This window comes from Esox lucius, chromosome 16, assembly GCF_011004845.1.
Source record: "Esox lucius isolate fEsoLuc1 chromosome 16, fEsoLuc1.pri, whole genome shotgun sequence".
NCBI classification, from domain to species: domain Eukaryota; kingdom Metazoa; phylum Chordata; class Actinopteri; order Esociformes; family Esocidae; genus Esox; species Esox lucius.
In genome coordinates, this window is record NC_047584.1 from 18,006,691 (window position 1) to 18,026,687 (window position 19,997).

General features: G+C 40.1%; 2 protein-coding genes across 5 annotated transcripts in view; one reads left to right on the forward strand and one right to left on the reverse strand.

Moving 5' to 3' along the window:
• Positions 1 to 8,778, reverse strand: part of scn1laa (sodium channel, voltage-gated, type I-like, alpha) — a 34,820-nt gene extending 26,042 nt beyond the window's left edge. For all 3 annotated transcript variants that reach the window (XM_010890880.3, XM_020054824.3, XM_020054822.3), the window contains exons 1-5: positions 8,524 to 8,778; positions 1,329 to 1,643; positions 586 to 704; positions 286 to 375; positions 66 to 194 (exon numbers count right to left, since the gene is read on the reverse strand). In XM_010890880.3, coding sequence (XP_010889182.2) covers positions 66 to 194; positions 286 to 375; positions 586 to 704; positions 1,329 to 1,589 — 599 coding nt within the window. In that variant the 5' untranslated portion in view covers positions 1,590 to 1,643; positions 8,524 to 8,778. The remainder of the gene's footprint in view (positions 1 to 65; positions 195 to 285; positions 376 to 585; positions 705 to 1,328; positions 1,644 to 8,523) is intronic.
• Positions 8,779 to 13,069: 4,291 nt separating this feature from the next.
• Positions 13,070 to 19,892, forward strand: slc38a11 (solute carrier family 38 member 11). 2 transcript variants are annotated; one of them, XM_010890881.3, is made up of 12 exons: positions 13,070 to 13,251; positions 13,356 to 13,479; positions 15,067 to 15,141; positions 15,226 to 15,360; positions 16,912 to 16,977; positions 17,782 to 17,888; positions 17,975 to 18,054; positions 18,235 to 18,305; positions 18,687 to 18,848; positions 18,941 to 19,053; positions 19,170 to 19,301; positions 19,402 to 19,892. In XM_010890881.3, the coding sequence occupies exons 1-12, from the start codon at positions 13,207 to 13,209 to the stop codon at positions 19,675 to 19,677; spliced, it is 1,386 nt and encodes a 461-aa protein (XP_010889183.1). In that variant the 5' UTR covers positions 13,070 to 13,206; the 3' UTR covers positions 19,678 to 19,892. The 2 variants fall into 2 exon arrangements, with proteins under 2 accessions (XP_010889183.1, XP_034142859.1); XM_034286968.1 differs by lacking the exons at positions 13,070 to 13,251; positions 13,356 to 13,479; positions 15,067 to 15,141; positions 15,226 to 15,360 and adding an exon at positions 15,387 to 16,736.
• The last annotated feature ends 105 nt before the right edge of the window (positions 19,893 to 19,997 follow it).

Sequence of the window (19,997 nt, forward strand, 5' to 3'; positions counted from 1 at the left end):
TGTAGTTGACAAAGATACAGTATCCTGTTTCAGAATTTAAAAAAGGAAGGCCAGAGAATACTTACGCCATTACAATAACACAGAAATCCAACCAGTTCCATGGGTCTCGTAAAAAGGTGAACTTCCCTATACAGAAGCCCCTTGCCAAAATTTTTACGAGTGATTCAAATGTGTAAATTCCAGTGAATGTGTACCTGTTGCAAACAAAGGGTACTGGTTACTCTACATATACATGAATGTGTGTTTATTGTTTGGTGCAGGCTTTGGGATAAGTTGACAACTTACTCTACATTCTTTGCCCATTCCGGAGGACGATTCATGGTCATAAACGCACAGTTGGTAAGTATGGTGAACATGATTACCATGCTGAACAATGTGGAGGCAGTTGTCAAGGAAACTGAACTGTCCAGATTGGTTGATTCAATACTGTTTACACATACAATACTCAGGCAGTGTCAGGTGAGCGCATAATGTATGATCAGTACACATCTCACTCATTAGGACACTAATGATCTCTAAAGAGGATGAACACAGGAAATAGGAGACAGATTTAATTTGATCCAAAACATTTTTTTTAAAGGATATGAGTGTACCAAAATCTTAATTGATATTCTTCTAATAGGGTTGAAAGGGCTTAAAACATACAAAGCAGGACTAGCGTTGAAGCGGAAGGTGGTCTTCCGTCGGTTCAATACTATAAAGGTCTGAGAGAGAGAAAGAAAGAGTGAGAAATATACAGGCAAACAAAGAGAGACAACTCATTTTTTCTTATCACTTAAGAGGAACGGAGATTATTCGCTAAAGGAAACAAAAGGATTTTAATTATATTTATCCCTTTGAAACAGGAAACATTGGCAGCCTCTTCAGTGGCTGTGGCACACTTTCTAGAGCAAAGTGATGCTTTGAAAGACGTGATAGGCTTCCTCCGAAACTCCCAGAAAGGAGCCGTTTCAATCCTTCATTTGTGTCACTTCAGATACTAAAGCACTGGATGGATGGCAGGGTGCTTCATCACCTTTCTTCAACACAATAACAAGCCAGTCTGTACTACTACAACGGAGTATTCACACCTCCTGAATCAAAGAGATCTCTCACAGCACAGCCCGGGGCACATGGCTGGATACACAGTATAAAAATGAACCCTTCTCTTATAATATCATGCAGATCCAAAGAAAAGGGCCAATGAGTCCCCAACTATGAGCTACTGTATCTATTCTGCAACAATCCAGACAAACTGCCATACATCAATGCATGTTTATGATTTCCAAGCCCTTTAAACTCAACTAAACAGCTCTGCTTGGCCTCACGTTAGATGCTTTCAGACTCACTCTTTGGTTGCTGTAGAAGGCGTCCAGGTCCTCCAGCGGAGTGGACACCAAGCCCTTTGGAATGTCCCCGTATATGAGGGGCAGTGATTTGCCCGCTTCCAGGTCACTGCTGGGTTTGCGCCTGTTGTCCTCATCGTCGCTGGGCTTGGTCTTGGACTTTTTGGCTCTCTCTTCGGCAATCCGCTTCTCGATGGCTTTGAGGGACTCGCGACAAAACGGCCGGAAGCTGTCTGGTCCTGGCGGTACAAGCAGCTGTGCCATCTTTTCATCCTGCACCTTCAGAGTGAACAGCTAGGCCTCCTGGATGAGAAAGGGCTGGAGGAACCAGAGGGACAAAAACACTGTGTGGTCATCTGAGAAGCGTGTTGAATGCACCATACTACCTGTATGAGCGCTAAACAGACTGATTTTGCCCTTATAGTAATTACAATCATCCCATCATGAGGTACCAGTAAGAAGGGAAATAAAAAGTATTTCACACAGTCTTCACACCAATTATGTAACTTAAAACAAAAATTGCAGCAGGGGAGAGAGGCAAGGCACAGATACCACAGAGGTCCAGTAGACGATGACCATTTGAGTTGTTTAGCATATGCATGTCTCTAGAGTCATTTATAGGAACAATAAGGGTTAACTGTCTTGCTTCTTACTGAACAACACATTTTTTCACCATGTTACAAGTAACGAAATAGTTGCTGGTTAGATGCTCTGAACGCTAAACAATTTGCCGCCACAATGAGGTAAGAGAAAAGAGAGACATGGCTTGGTCTGAAATCTACAGCAACAACCTGGGAATAATTCAATCAGATTTACCATATGATATAGGGGTTTCATGTTAGACAAGATTTCAGGTTAAACCCATTACTTCCAGCGGCCAAACCACTGGCGTGGGGCGGGGGGCGGGGGGGGCGGTGCCGGGGTGCAAGCTGTCCTTACAGGAACAGGAAAAATGATGATGTGGTATATACGCATTTAAAGCCGATCCTGGCGTAGATTAACCTCACAGCCAACGCCTGACTGTGATAACCACATAGAACAACACCGCATAAAATAAAAAGCATGGCCACTACCCAACACGGGCCCTGGTGCAGCCGCAGCCCCTGGTGCAGCCGCAGCCCCTGCAATCCCGATAGTAACGCCAGTGGGTCAAACCCAGCTTACCTTCATCACAAGGCAATATCTGGTTCAGAGTTTCCACTTGGAAATGGCTCAGAGTCAGGACTAGAAGCCGGACAGAGGGAGAGGCCGGTCTAGGAAAAAGGTTCAAAGAGTAGCAATATGATACACGTGGGACACTGCAATGGCACTATCGTGCATCGCTTTGCTACTACAGCTGCTTCCGGAGCTTTAACTCAGTGTCATCGGTTTTACAGTGCTACAGTGTGATAAAGTATGTCCAAGCAATCACTAACGCCACACTTGACAAGAAATCAATCACAAACACATTGGTCAATGCTGCGCTGAATTAATAAAAAAAAACTGCATTATTTCAACACAGTAAAAGCCCACTATAGACTGGTATGAAACAACAGCGGAATCCTCTGTTGGATGTGTCTGGATGCTCCTCCATGTCTATATTCCCGTAGTATTCATGTTTCTGTGCTAATGCAGATTATGAATATCAATGTCTTTCTACAAATATGACACAAGACCTAATCCTGCATGTGCCTGCTAAAGACACAAAGCTAGAGTAAAACCTACTATTACAGATGCTTGGTTCACTCTGCAGGCCTTATTGCTCAAATCAATGTTGTTCTTCTAATCTGTTTTGGAATACTGACTGTCCAGACAGCAGCTATGTTGCAATCACAAAGAAACGTCAGCGCGTTAACCAATGTGTGCCCTGTGGCTACCTTTCCCTAAAAGGAATATCACAAAGATAGACACAATGGGGAAGGCAAATGTTTGTACTAGTCATTCTATCTTTCAACTATGTGAAATCACAACAGGTTTAATGACAGTAAGGGATGCAAATAGACCAATTATATCCAGTCATGCAAGGGCACTGACATTAAGTGGTCCTGTTTATCTTGGGGTGTTATTTAAGTATTTTTTATTCATGACCGAAATGGAGGAAGGCACTTTTCTAGTAAGATTGCGCTGGTGAACACCGCCTTGTTTTAATTTGCTTAACCAAGGTCGATTCACAGAATCAATGTAGAAACTATACTAACTCTATACTGACAGACTCCGCTATGCTAACAGACCTCATTATAGCCACGATACAGTATAATATGATGACTTTGAGAGGCTAGACCTGAACCTGCCTGACCTGAACCCTATCTCAAAGTGAGGCTAGAGTGAAGCTAAAAGCCAACTACCTGACCTGAACCCTATCTCAAAGTGAGGCTAAAAGCCAACTGCCTGACCTGAACCCTAGCTCAAATTGAGGCTAGAGTGAGGCTAAAAGCCAAATGCCTGCCTGACCTGAACCCTATCTCAAAGTGTGACTAGAGTAAGGCTAAATGATGAGCACCACACCAGGTACATGTAGATCAACAATCCAGCTGCAAGACAAAACCCACTGGCATCATATTATACTGTATCGTAGCTCTTTACAACTCATCATAGCAAGTCATTACAGCAAATACAACATTAATAATATAAATATAAGAGTATTAATCATATAACATTTGAACATGTTATTAAAATAATATCAGACAATGTTAGGCAAATCTAAAAGGAAGTATTATGTTTGTAAAGTATTATTTATGATTCTGAAGAATGGATTGGATAGTGATCAGTCTTGACAATGAGATCTAGCCATAGATGTGTGCACAAGATGTGTCTAGTGAAAACATGGAGACTTTGTATCTGTTGAGTAGGCTATGTTTTGAGGCAACTCCTGACTCGCTATTGTTTTAAAATGACTTATAAGGGTAGGTATGTACTGTATGCCAAAATACATGTGAAATGTCTAGCCTCTAAATAAAGACAAACATAATTTCATATACTGTAGATCTATTGTATCAAAGAAATGCCTACTAATCTGTCTCCTATATCATTCCTTGAACTTAAATTACACTGGATGTGTTTATCCTTAATCTTTCACCATGCATAAAAACCTTGTCCTGTTCATTAACTAAAAATGATGATAGGCCTTGACCTCAGTGTCTACACTCACAGACTCCATGTTAATTTACTTCAAACAGACTCTCCTCTCCCACACTGAGCTGACAGGAAGCCCATGGTAAGCCACTCCCCTCAAATGGGAATGTGTCTCAATGTACTTTTTTAACCTGACTGTCAGTATGTTTTAGTAAGTTAATAGGAAGGAAGATAATAGATTGTAATAATGCCTTCTCATCTGACAATTGTTGCCTTCTCATCTGAAAAATTCATTATGACCTCAAACACAATGACAATTTAGGAAGAAGTGGTCTTTTGATGCAATGTAGGTCTTTTGCCTAGGTCTTTTTTTGCAATGTAGCATGGCTAGCAAGTTGAATATATCTTTGCTATCCATCAGTCGTTTTAGTAGGCCTAGACCTTTTGATATATTAAGGTAAAGATTAGGGTGATTCCAATTTCCAAGCCAGCATTGCTTGGATTTTAGGGTGTATCTCAGATGGTTCTGGTAATTGACTCAGACACCCAGGATTAAGGTGTCATTCAATTGATTAGTTGTGACAAAATCCTCAGTAATATCCTGTGAAGTTACATGGAACTACACAAGTTCCCTCAGGGAGTGTTCACTTGTGACCATCAGATGACCTTAACAAACATAACGGGAATTTACTTTGGGGTACACTGGCATGGAATCGCCCTTTGCCTTTGAGATTTATGCTCTCTGCACAATGCAGTCTGTAACAAATTGTATCCACAAACCATACTAAAAGTTTAGTGTTGCTAAGCTAAAAAGGATTTAAAAAAAACATAGAAATCTGTCAAAAGAGCAATTCACTAGACTCTGTGGTTTTACGGATTCAAGCGGCATTCCTACTTTTCACGCATTTACAGTAGGGAGAACAAGTATTTGATAACCTGCAAAATCGGCAGTGTTTCCCACTTACAAAGCATGTAGAAGTCTGTAATTTGTATCATATGTACTCTTCAACTGTGAGTGACGGAATCTAAAACAAAAATCCATAAAATCACATTGTATGATTTTTAAATAATGAATTGGAATTTTATTACATGACATAAGTATTTAAGACATCAGAAAAGCAGAACTTAATATTTGGTACAGAAACCTTTGTTTGCAATTACAGAGATCAAAAATTTCCTGTAGTTCTTGACCAGGTTTGCACACACTGCAGCAGGGATTTTGGCCCACTCCTCCATACAGACCTTCTGCAGATCCCTCAGGTTTCGGGGCTGTCGCTGGGCAATACAGACTTTCAGCTCCCTCCAAAGATTTTCTATTGGGTTCAGGTCTGGAGACTGGCTAGGCCACTCCAGGACCTTGAGATGCTTCTTACGAAGCCACTCCTTAGTTGCCCTGGCTGTGTGTTTTGGGTCGTGGTCAATATGGGAAGATCCAGCCACGACCCGTCTTCAATGCTCTTACTGAGGGAAGGAGGTTGTTTGCCAAGATCTCGCGATACATGGCCCCATCAATCCTCCCCTCAATACGGTGCAGTTGTCTTGCCCCCTTTGCTGAAAAGCATCCCCATCGAATGATGTTTCCACCTCCATACTTCACGGTTGGGATGGTGTTCTTGGGGTTGCACTCATCCTTCTTCTTCCTCCAAACTAGGCGAGTGGAGTTTAGACCAAAAAGCTACATTTTTGTCTCATCAGACCACATGACCTTCTCCCATTCATCCTCTGGATCATCCAGATGGTCATTGGCAAACTTCAGAAGGGCCTGGACATGTGCTGGCTTGAGCAGGGGGACCTTGTGTGCGTTGCAGGATTTTAATCCATGAACGCGTAGTGTGTTAGAAATGGTATTCTTTGAGACTGTGGTCCCAGCTCTCTTCAGGTCATTACCAGGTCCTGCCGTGTAGTTCTGGGCTGATCCCTCACCTTCCTCATGATCATTGATACCCCACGAGGTGAGATCTTACATGGAGCCCCAGACCAAGGGAGATTGACCGTCATCTTGAACTTCTTCCATTTTCTAATAATTGCGCCAAAACAGTTGTTGCCTTCTCATCAAGCTGCTTGCTTATTGTCCTGTAGCCCATACACAGCTCTCTAGTCTTGGCCATTGTGGAGAGTCTGTTTGATTGAGTGTGTGGACAGGTGTCTTTTATACAGGTAACGAGTTCAAACAGGTGCAGTTAGTACAGGTAATGAGTGGAGAACAGGAGGGCTTCTTAAAGAAAAACTAACAGGTCTGTGAGAGACGGAATTCTTACTGGTTGGTAGGTGATCAAATACTTATGTCATGCAATAAAATGCAAATTAATTATAAGAAAATCATACAATGTGATTTTCTGGATTTGATTTTTAGATTCCGTCTCTCATAGTTGAAGTGTACCTATGATAAAAAGGACAGACCTCTAAATGCTTTGTAGGAAAACCTGCAAAATCGGCAGTGTATCAAATACTTGTTCTCCCCGCTGTATCGCTGTCCGTGGTGCTGAAAGATTAACCACACTGACAGTAACTGTCAGAAATGCCTGCAATCCCCCGCCAAAGTGTCTGCAGGCTGTGTGAATGGCAATGAGTAAGCTTTATTATTTCACAACAGATATTGCACAAGAGGGAGAGATCAACAGGTCCTGGCTACTCAAATAAGAGTCCAAACAGATGTTACGAATCATCTATCACTTTCTTTAAGCTATGTTCAACTCATTTGACTAAATCCAGCAATGGTGTCAGTTAATTGAGATACAGAGGCATATATAAACAATAGTTAAACCGCTCGGTTGCAGGTCAACAAATCAAACAAATGAGTAGCCGATTGAGATTGTACAAAGCAAAAACATTAAAAACATTCTCAGTAGCCAACAGGCAATAATTACCTTTAGTATGACCATAATAACCTGTAAATTCAAAGTTGAAATACAGCTGACTGACTAATGTTTCACAGAATATTTTCAGTGTACATTTCATCCATTAGATGATCCATTTCATCCATTAAATTATATGAAGTTATATTATTATATCGATCAAACAACAGAAAGGGGAAAGTGTCAGACACAAATAACAATTAATACATTGATGTATAATCTCTGAATATGACGGCATAGGAATTGGAGAGATGAGTGAATCCAACAGGTTACCTTATGAATGGCAGCTACGAAGAGAGGTGAGATGCAGTAGTCCTTTACTTATTTCCACAGAAAATGCTTCAACGCCTTTTTTTTCTCATAGCAAAATCTCCGCCCTAACCAGACAATGAGTCTGGTGGAACCAACCGCTCCCCCCCCCAACCTCTTGCCATTTACACACTCGACCATAGGTTGCTATAGTCAAGCGCCCTTAGCCACCGCTTGCATCATGCCTCAATCTTTCAGAAAAAAATATGGGCTACATTGTCAAGTGATTCGAGAAATGTTGTATATTAAGGGCGTCGGCGACACTAGAAATAACAACGGCCTGTAAATTGCGTTCGAACAGGCTTGATTTGTGAATTTTAATCGTATCGTAAATTCATATTTGATGGGTTATGGCAGACTTATACCGCAGATAAATACATAAAAACACATTTGCCAGTGAGATAAAATCGAACTCCATTCTTGACTCAGCCCTCATAGCCTCAAATGTTTCTGTTATATCAGACCAATCTACTACAGTAGGTTCTTAAGTGTAGGCTATTGTCGGCCTGTTTCAGTTTCAGTATAGACCACTGTTGATACGAATCTAACAGGTTGGAATACCTCCAAGTGTCACCCAATTAATTTCATGGTGGGTCAGCCTCAACAATCTGTTTTATTAACCTGAGACTTTTCTATTCACAGGAAGATAGTGGACACTATACTCAATTATTTGTGTACATGTAGTACATATGAAGTTCTGTTATAGTGTTTTGAATGTCAGAGATAGAGTACACATCATGGAATAGTGTGTTACCAATAGCTCATTATTGTACCCGAGCCCTCCAGGCATCTTCCCCCCAATTATTTTCCATCAGCTTTGACGCATCAATTTTGGAAACAAGGGACAGCCCACACTCGCATTTTCAAGAGAAATTAAGTTACTATAATAATAAATTATAGTTATTTAGACAGTTATTTAAACGACACAGCTATGATTACCATTGGACAGCCCTATGTCACCCATCTCCATCTTCTTGACTCACCATTAGTTTCTCATGCAAAGCAGGTGAAGAATCCGACAATAATCGTCAGGCACGCCTTGGTGTTGATTTTCCCGAGTAAAAAGGTTTCTGACGCGCGCATGTGGATAAGATAGTCAAATGTCAAAAGGTTTTCCCTCTGCCATCTGTTGATTTAGTATTTCCTATAAATGGAAAAAAATATCACACAAGAGCGTGATTCAATTGTCACAGTCGTTTTGTTCAGAGCATTCTGTTGCGCTTCCGGTTGTTACTAGGTACCAATGACAGCAGTGATGCAGGGCTGTACGCGTGATCAGAAATAATGTCTGCGGTGGTGGATGTCGGGAAGAGATAATGAACTTACAGGCAACAGTTTGGTATCACTGAAACTAATACATGTTGGTCTCTCTGACATATTAAAGACATTTTCTTAAGTGTCAATCATTTCCGAAGGTGGTTAAAGTATGGATGTAGTATGGGATACATATAGTAGTTAACTTTGATACTAAGTTGTTGGTGAGGGATTTACTCTAAATAAACACTACACAATGTTACTAACTTGTGCATCAATGTTGATCTATCTCGTACATGAGACAAGTGTTCATTTCATATAATATATAGAATACCAGTTTTCTGTGTGACTAATAACATTTTTGTTATGTGTTTATAAGAAAACATTTGAAAAAAAAAAGAGGGCAGCGGTATAAAAATGTATATATTGTCCTACTGTATACCTGTGCAATACCACCATATGTTTTCTAATGTATTTTAGGGAACCTGAATACAGGCAGGCGTTTAGGGAACAATATCAAAATGAAATCCAATGTTGAGCCTTTCATACATGTGCTGAGGAAAACAAGTGTTATTTGGGGTCTCGCCTTATTTCATCAAGCTTTAGTGACTCCTTGTGGCAGTTTTGGAGTCTGTGAGATAAATCCAGGTTGAAAGTTAGATTGTACATTCCTTCCAGTGCGTAAGAATTCCGGTCTAGATTTCCTGGTTAAGTAAGCACCGTTTTAACAACTAAAGCGAGTATATAGTTGCTTCCCAAAGATAAATGTCTCGAAACCGACTGAGTGTTCACTGTGTGTTGTTGTAATGAATAGGGCCTCAATCACAAACTGAATACACACAAATTAGGGAGAAAACGGTACAAAAACACGTATTGTACTTCTTGATCATTTACACTTAACATTCGTTTCTACAGTAGTTTGCCAAAATCAAAATGTAAATGATTTACGCCATTAATCTACAAACCAGTGGTTTCCTATTGCTGCATAAATGATACAAAAGCATGGTGGTCAGTGGGATTGTCCTTTGGGACGCTGCTCACTGAAACGACAGAAACTACACCAACGCATTTTAGGATACATTCATTTAGAAGATGTCAGTGTTCAGAGACAGTGATAGAAGGTGCTGTGTTGTGGATACTGTAAGATCTTATTTTTTTAATTCATATAAAGTATGAATGATGGAAAAGTGTTTTTTGATGCACTAATAAAATAATGTCCAGGCACAAATAAACAGTTATTTATTTAAACAAATACAATTATTAGTTGACAGATGAAAGTTGATTAACCGTGGTGATGATGAACAGTGCAGTTTGCTAATATGAATCTCCATCTTTACCCCTGTGTACTTCCTGTATACTTGTCACCATACACACCTGACCCACCACTTGACCCCTAACCCCTGTGAAACTGCCCTCTAGTGGTGAGAAATGATAGTCCAAAATTGCCCTAAATATACAACACTAACTACACTCACCTAAAGGGTTATTAGGAACACCTGTTCAATTTCTCATTAATGCAATTATCTAATCAACCAATCACATGGCAGTTGCTTCAATGCATTTAGGGGTGTGGTCCTGGTCAAGATAATCTCCTGAACTCCAAACTGAATGTCAGAATGGGAAAGAAAGGTGATTTAAGCAATTTTGAGCGTGGCATGGTTGTTGGTGCCAGACGGGTCGGTCTGAGTATTTCACAATCTGCTCAGTTACTGGGATTTTCACGCACAACCATTTCTAGGGTTTACAAAGAATAGTGTGAAAAGGGAAAAACATCCAGTATGCGGCAGTCCTGTGGGTTCCCTTGTTGATGCTAGAGGTCAGAGGATAATGGGCCGACTGATTCAAGCTGATAGAAGAGCAACTTTGACTGAAATAACAACTCGTTACAACCGAGGTATGCAGCAAAGCATTTGTGAAGCCACAACACGCACAACCTTGAGGCGGATGGGCTACAACAGCAGAAGACCCCACCAGGTACCACTCATCTCCACTACAAATAGGAAAAAGAGGCTACAATTTGCACAAGCTCACCAAAATTGGACAGTTGAAGACTGGAAGAATGTTGCCTGGTCTGATGAGTCTCGATTTCTGTTGAGACATTCAGATGGTAGAGTCAGAATTTGGCGTAAACAGAATGAGAACATGGATCCATCATGCCTTGTGCAGGCTGGTGATGGTGGTGTAATGGTGTGGGGGATGTTTTCTTGGCACACTTTAGGCCCCTTAGTGCCAATTGGGCATCGTTTAAATGCCACGGCCTACCTGAGCCTTGTTTCTGACCATGTCCATCCCTTTATGACCACTATGTACCCATCCTCTGATGGCTACTTCCAGCAGGATAATGCACCATGTCACAAAGCTCAGATAATTTCAAATTGGTTTCTTGAACATGACAATGAGTTCCCTGTACTGAAATGGCCCCCACAGTTACCAGATCTCAACCCAATAGAGCATCTTTGGGATGTGGTGGAATGGGAGCTTTGTGCCCTGGGTGTGCATCCCACAAATCTCCATCAACTGCAAGATGCTATCCTATCAATATGGGCCAACATTTCTAAAGAATGCTTCCAGCACCTTGTTGAATCAATGCCACGTAGAATTAAGGCAGTTCTGAAGGCGAAAGGGGGTCAAACACAGTATTAGTATGGTGTTCCTAATAATCCTTTAGGTGAGTGTATATCTAAATGGCTCCTACATGGAGACATAGCTTTTCTGAGTGACAAATAATATGGCCTGGTTTGAGCCAGAGATAACCCACTCCCTATATATTTTTTGTAGTTCATCAGACAGACCAAGCTGCTATCATTACAGTGCCTATGGGAGTCACCTCATTCTTCAGACTGGAATTTACCACATTTTTCATTAGTAATCAGCCAGAGTTGAACATCATTTATCTATCATCCTTCTTTGCTGTATTTAAATCCTAGGAAGCATTATTGAAAGCAGGTGTGTAATGGGGCATTTTGTGCAGTGCTGAATTTGATCTCAATTGCTTTACATATTCCAAATATTTAAACGCCAATAATTATGTAGGCTTTAGCATTTTCCTGTGCTAACAATGAATGGTGATGTCATACACTTATATAATCTGAAGAGCAGCTACTCTCAGTAAAGTTTTTCATATCACACAATTGTCTACAATATGACAGGCCAGCTTGTATTTCAGAAGTCAAACGGTTTACTTGTAGTTTTTCTGTTTTTTCTTTTTGCATGGGATTTAAAATCCTTTAAAAAAAAAAAAATCTTTCAAGAATAAAAAACGTCTGACCTTACTGCCTCCAGCCTTTCAGGCCTAATGTCAGCTGACTTGATCACACATGGGGGATGTACAGTAGGGTACATTTCTATCATAATGGAACAATTGATATGAACACATGACCCAAGCTCTATGCACTTTGGCTTTATTCACACAGGCTGCATGATTCAAATCTTATTTCCAAAAATAGATTCTTCAACCAATCACATCGTATTTTTGGAAATCAAATCTTTGTCAGAGCTGATGATCTGATGGCTCAAAAGACCAATCCAAATGATAAGCCTTTCCCTAATGGTAAACAGAACGCGAAGAAGAAGTGGAGCCCCAATTCAAGCCAAAACTTTAAAAAGTGAAACATTTTTGTATGGAGCAATGAGTGTCAATAATAGTCAAAATAAAATGTATGGCTGTTTTGATCTTTGTGTCAGAATTTATTTAGAATAAGGGTGACAATGCATAAGTTATGACTACTATTTATTCTGAGTTGTTCCTGTTATCAATGAGATGTTGAACAATGCTGTTGGTCTTATGAACTGTCACATTAAATCTCTCCATATCAAAAAACTTTTTAGGAGCTGAAAAAATATATCAGAATTGGGCTGTCTGTGTCAAATAAATCAGGGTGGGGAATCCTGCTGAGCTGGTACTTCACCTGTCGACCCATAAACCTGCTAGTAATTATTAGAATAAGCTCGATTCTAAAGGCTGACAAGCCATTCTTCTATTAGTCTGATTTCTCTGATCTTGTTTCAGAAATTAATGTTATGGCTATTTGTATTGCATTATCAAATTTCCCTTGTTCAGTTTAACAAAGACATAGCGAGGATAGCCTAATAATCTCCTCATTTCACTCCAATGGCTATGTGTGTCGATCGCGGATTATAGGCATATTTGGATGCGTTCCAGGTACCCAATTCTGCGCAGCTTTGTAAGCACGTACAATGCAATTGTGTCATAATCTGCGCTTGTGCAAAACATTTCTAGACCAATCTGGAACGCACCCAGTGTTTTACTAGGCCAGTTGCTGTTACATGGTTTATTCATGGGCGGACTCAGTTCAGAAAACTTTTTTTGCCAAGTTAATACATTTTAAGGCAGAAATGCGGACGCAAGACTTACATTGACGGAAACACTTGTTACACCTGGTTAAATAAAAATGAATACATCAATACAGGATAGTGATGTCCGGGACGCACAACAGGTAGGCTCTGGTGACTTGCATATAATAATACCCTAACATTTATCCTCACAACAATGAACACCATTCTACGACATTACTTATAATACCAGTTCATTTAATCCTAGATTGAGAATGGCGACGGGAAACCGTTGCTTGCTTCGCAGAAGCAAGTTAGAGAAGAAGAAAAAAGTTCAATGACATCTGCGTCTTTTAATTTCATCAATTCAATAATAGGATCTGGAGTAATAGGTAAATGACTGTTTTGTACTGTGGAACGTTATTCTTGTAATATGCCTAACATTTCTATAAGCCATAACGTAAAATACACTGAGGAAAGAGATGCAAAGATACCCTTTTTGACAGATGTTGTTCAGAACATCCAGGATATTCTAAAAACATTCATCAGTCTCCGGCGGTTTCTGCCTTCACGTGACCACTGACAGTGCCGTTTCTAAAAAATATATCTATTACGATTTTGCTCCGTCAACTCTCTACATCGCGGAAATCAACAAATTCATTCAAATTGAAGGAAACTAAAATATATACACTACCATTCAAAAGAAAGGGTCACTGAGAAATGTCCTTGTTTTCGAAAGAAAGGCAAATTTTTTGTCCATTAAAATAACATCAAATTGATCTGAAATATAGTGTAGACATGTTAAATGACTATTATAGCTGGAAACGGCAGATTTGTTATGGAATATCTATAGGCCTAAAGGCCCATTATCAGCAACCATCAGTCCTGTGTTCCAATGGCACGTTGTGTTCGCTAATCCAAGTTTATAATTTCATAAGGCTAATTGATCATTAAAAAAACTTTTGCAATTATGTTAGTGCTGCTGATTAAAGAAGCCATAAAACTGGCCTTCTTTAGACTAGTTGAGGGTCTGGAGCATCAGAAATTGTAGGTTCGATTACAGGCTCAAAATGGCCAGAAGCAAATAATTTTCTTCTGAAAATTATTATTGTTTGAGAAATGAAGGCCATTCCATGCAAGAAACTGCCAAGAAACTGAAGATTTCATACATTGCTCTGTACCACTCCCTGCACAGAACAAAGCACAGAACCCCGTTGCACAACTAAGCAAGTTTGAGAAATAGAGGCCTCACATGTCCTCAACTGGCAGCTTCATTAAATAGTACCCACAAGATTTGCTAAAAAAATATCTCAGACTGGCCAATATAAAGAAAATAATAAGATGGGCAAAAGAAAAATAACAATGGACAGAGGAAGATTAGAAAAAATATTGGAATATAAATTTGAGGTGTTCAGATCACAAACATTCGTGAGACGCAGACCAAATGAAAAAATGCATGAGGAGTGACTGTCTTGCATGGTGGACGCAATGTTATGGTCTGGGGGTGCTTTGGTGGTGGTAAAGGGATCTTGAAAAAGGAAAGCTATCACTCCATTTTGCAACACAATGCCATACCCTGTGGACAGCGCTTGATTTGAGCCAATCCAACTTGTGGGAGGTGCCTCAGGAAGCATGGGGTGAAATCTCTTCAGATTACCTCAACAAATTGACAACTCAAATGCCAATGGTCTGCTAGGCTGTAATTGCAGCAAATGGAGGACTCTTTGATAAGAGCAAAGTTTGAAAGACAAAATTCTTATTTAAATTATCATTATTTCTAATGATTGTTAATTACTATATTTCCTATACATTTTCCTATATCTCCTATTCAAACAAATTTCATGTATGTTTTCATGAAAAACAAGGACATTTCTAAGTGACCCAAAACCTTTGAACGGTAGCGTATGCATTTTCTGAATAATATGTACGTGGTAAAATTGAACAAATTGCATTATCTGTCAACTAAATTATTTGTTCAGGTTTGCCATACTCCTTGAACCAGGCAGGCCTTCCCCTTGGCCTATTGCTCCTGGTTTTGGTAGCATTTATAACCGGTAAGTGATGGTGATGACTGTAAAGAATTCCCTTTGATAAAATAAATGTTACTGACATTGTGATTTTCTGTTTCTTTCCTGCAGACTATTCTATCATCTTGTTAATAAAAGGAGGGAATCTTTCAGGGACAAATAGTTACCAATCACTTGTACGTAGCACTTTTGGTTTGACTGGATATTTGATCCTGTCTTTACTGCAATTCCTATATCCTTTCATTGGTAAGTCTTAATGTCAATTTCAATTTTAAAGTAAATGACCAATTCTTATTGAGCAAGGATTATAAAAAATTGGGAGAATGTTTATAGTTAAACAAACTGATTTGTTGAATGATATGATCTTAAAAAAAATTATGTTGAGGAAATTTTAGGGAAAGAGTAGGAGAGTGAGATTTTTCATATTGGCTATATGCTTGGTAAAGCCCTTGAACCACACAGAGGCTACCAATATAAAACTCTCCATGAAATGTTTAAAATTCAAAACTCTTCACTAGTTACATTTATAGGGATTGTTTCCAATATTGAATATCTTTTTTGGTACTGTTTTTAACATAATGTCCGAATAGCAGAGAAGGTGAAAGTGAAGAACTTTAAAATGTTTGTCCTAAACCACATTGGAGGCAGCTTATGGTACATAAATGAATAGTCTTTGGCAACAGCTCTAGTAGACATCCCAGCAGTCAGCATCCCCAAAACACACACCCTCAACTAGAGACATCTGTGGCATGGTGGTGTGGAACAATTCATTCTACATTTTAGTGTGGCCTTTTACGGTTTCCAGCACAAAGTGAATTTAGGTATTACCATTCTTTTTAATCAGCGGCTGCAGATTACCATGTTTTTGTCCCCTTAGCCCTTGCCCTCACCACTTTCCCTTGGAAGAATACCCAACGAAACCAGATGTAGTTTTATTGCCCTAGGTGCTGATCCAATTCACAAAAGCATTCCCATCCACCCTTGATTTATCTTAAGGGCACGAGTGAACATCTTTGCTCACTTACTGGATTGATATCATCCACAATTCAATGCAAACTGAAGTAGTGTCTAACACCACAGCGGGTGCACTCACAAGTCCACATGGATGTGACGGGGTAAAACGTGAATGATGGGCTGAGGGTGTACGCTCGATCTACTTTATCCCGGGAAAAGGTGAAATGCTCACGAACAGAGATGTGAACAAATTTGTAACTGAAATAATCCCTTTGAACGTACAGTATGGAGTGAACTTTTCTGGAATGATCTTTCAAGCTCATGAAATATGGGACTAACCCTTCACATGGTGTGTTTGTATGTATGTCCAGTGTAGTCGTTACAGTGGTCAAATCAGCAAGGTCCTGGCTACTGTTGGTATGCCGCGACTGGTTTTCACCTGGCTGAATTCATTCAGCTCAATTAGTAAATTCCTACGTCACTCAAGGCGCAAATTCAACATTTTCAATTGCTTTTTATGGGACTCCCCCAAAAAATACCCTTTTGCCTGAGGGCGGTGCCCTCACCTGACAATGACTGCAGTGTACATGATCATGTTCCAGTCTCAGGGAGCAGCATCAATCTCTTTCATAACTCAATGGCACCCGGACAAAAATGACTGGGAGAGGGTGAGCACTCCTTCACACACTAGAGCTGTGGGATGACAAAATAGTTTTTTTTTACAAATGCATCCATATTTAGGTCAGAAAGGGTTTGTTAAGTTTGGCTAATGTTCAGATTTCTCATTTAAAGTTCTACAGGGTCAATATGAGACTTGGATTGTAACAAATGTTTCTGCCCCAGCTATGATCAGCTACAACATTATAACTGGTGACACATTGGCCAAAGTATTTCTGAGAATACCTGGAGGTAGAGTATGTCATATTGTACTTTATTATACTTTATTGTACCTCAATGATATAAGCCACGACTAAGCTACAGTGCTGTGAGGAAGTATACGAACTGAAAATAATTTGTATTGGAACTATGGATATTTCAACACTTGAAAGATAAAGTTCACATGATTTAAAAATATCTATGGGGGATCCAAGTCAAACTGTTCTCTTATTGTCAAAATGTACTGCCAAGTGTAAGCTTGCAAGGTGATAGGAAGAAATGGTTTGTTTTAGATATCCAGAAACAGGCTCACAAGGGCCAACTGTTAGCTAAAGATAATTGAACACACAGGAAAGGTCTACATTTTCTAATCCTCTTTTCTCTCTTCCTATTTACTCAAACCCCATTGGAGGAGAAGCCAGTGGGGAGGGACCTCTGGCTCTCTCATTTAATGGTGTTTGAGAAGGTGACGAGAAAGAGGATAGTAACAAGAAATGGCTATGATGGAATTTATGTCAAAGTGGGCATCACTGATGCAATAGGGGGTATACTTATATTTCTGCACAAGGAAAATTGCATTTCAATATATTTTGGTGAAATGATGGCAAAAGTTGACATATACATTTACTATTGAACTGGGCAACCTCTTTCTTTTGTTCAAGTTAATATGAAATATAATGTAAAAAAATACAATCGTAAGGCAGTGTACTCACTGACAGCACTGTATATTAATATGTTATTGCATTAAAACAGGAAATAAGTCAAAATGTGGTGGAATTAAATCCAAACAACAACAAATGTTTCGTCGCTGAAACATGTTTATGCATGCTTTTGCAGTTGGACCAGGCAACATGCTTGCAGAAAGACATTTTGTCATTGCAGTATCCACCATTCTGTTCACACTACCGCTGTCTCTCTTCCGGAATGTATCAAAGCTAGGAAAGGTAGGTCTGAATTACATATCGTGACACTGATATAAAAGTCAATCGTTCTGTAATTCCTGAGCTAAAGCATTTTTCTGTGATTCCAGGTGTCCTTACTGTCCATGGTGTTGACTCTTTTCATCCTCGTCATCGTTCTCATCCGAGCCGCTACCCTCGGGCCAAAGATGTATATTATATCATTGAACACTGCCACACATCTGTTCACTCGCCCTATACAACATTCCAACCCATTCAGCACTTAATTTTTATTTCACATATCAGTCAACTAAATGACTATTGAATTGCCTTGAGCAGGATTATAAAAAATGGCTAAGAAAATGTCCTTCCAATGAATTTGTGTTCTTAGTCCCCCTACAGAGAGTGCGTGGGTGTTTGCAAGGTGGAATGCAATCCAGGCCGTTGGCGTCATGTCTTTTGGTGAGTTCTATTCCACAGTACATCTATTGTCATCAGTGCAATGGAGTTGAGAACATACAGTAAGCTAACTCCACAGCTAGTTTGAAATGCTGTCAATGGAGCGATCCATGCGAGAGGAGGGTCAAGTCATTGGCCCGTTGTTAAGGAGAGCGTCATGTGTTTTTTGAGCAGAGGATCATGGGTTCAAGCCCAGCGTGGGGTGGTAGGATAGTGGAGGAAGTTGCACTATTGGGAATGCATAATGGCCCATACATCTGTACACGATTCTTTAGAATTATGAAACCAATTCGGTTTTTATAATGGCTCATAACACAAATACAAAAATGTAACTTGCATTGTGTGACAGATGGTAACACTTTGCCATATTCCTTTATCCGGCAGCCTTTATCTGCCATCACAACAGCTTCATGATCTATGCCTCGATGAAGGAGCCGAGTCTGAGTAACTGGTCCCGGGTCACCCACTTCTCTGTTGGTTCTGCTTTGATTATCAGTGCTCTGTTTGCTGCGGCTGGATATGCTACGTTCACCGGGTACACACAAGGTATTTCAACTCACATCATTAAAAGGACGGTCCACTGCTTTATCACTCTGAACAAGTTCTATACCTGACCTCTTTCTGACCTGTATTTCCAGGTGACATCTTCGAAAACTACTGCAGGAACGATGACCTGGCCACATTTGGTCGCTTCTGTTTTTGCGTCAGTATAATAACAACTTTTCCTCTGGAGTGTCTTGTAACCAGAGAGGTAGAATTTCACTTGTGTCTCTAGTATGAAACTTCTCATGTGTGGCAGCGCTCGTTCATTTGAAGGGAAACCACCTGCGGCGCATCGGTTTCTTACACTCTCCCTTGTGTGTGTAGGTGGTCTCCAACGTCTTTTTTAACGGGACCCTCAACAACTATTCGCACGTGGCTGTTACACTGCTTCTAGTTGGGACGTGCACTGCACTGTCCTTGGCCTATGACTGTCTGGGTATTGTCCTGGTGCTGAATGTAAGTCAGGTGTCTTTTAAACTGTTGTGCGACTTACATCTATATTTTCTATGTGTTAAACGGCAGCCCCATTGATAACAATGATTCGGTTGTCTTTCAGGGTGTTATAAGTGCCACACCTTTAATTTTCATCATTCCATCAGCTTGCTACCTCAAGCTTTCAACAGAACGCTGGTTCGCCGGTGAAAACCGCATCCCCTGTCTCCTCCTCATAGCTGGCGTCTTTGTCATGATAACCGGTTTTGTCATGGCAGTCATGTTCCCCCAGGACTGCTCCCACGGAGCGGAGATGTTCTACTGCTCAGCCTCAAACCCCTCCTCTTCAACCTCCACACCAACCACTGAGCTACTCCTTCAGAATTCCACTGAGTTTTAGATACCACATTGTGGCTTCACTACTCATTATGGATTTATTATGCCTGCAACTAATGTTTCATAATTTACTATTTGACTTTGATGTCTGAATAACAAGTGCCAATATTCAATGTATAAGATTTTTAAACAGTTCCACCTTTAATATTGCAGGAATTTACTTTTGAGAAACCTACCACATGATGTCGCTATAACATGAATAAAAAGGCTAAATTCTTGCCATGATGTGAACTAATACCAGCGCTTAATAACGTAGGTGTGTTGAGTTTCATTACTTTTGTTCAATTTACTCAGTTGGATAGAGGGGAACTAGCATTTCATATT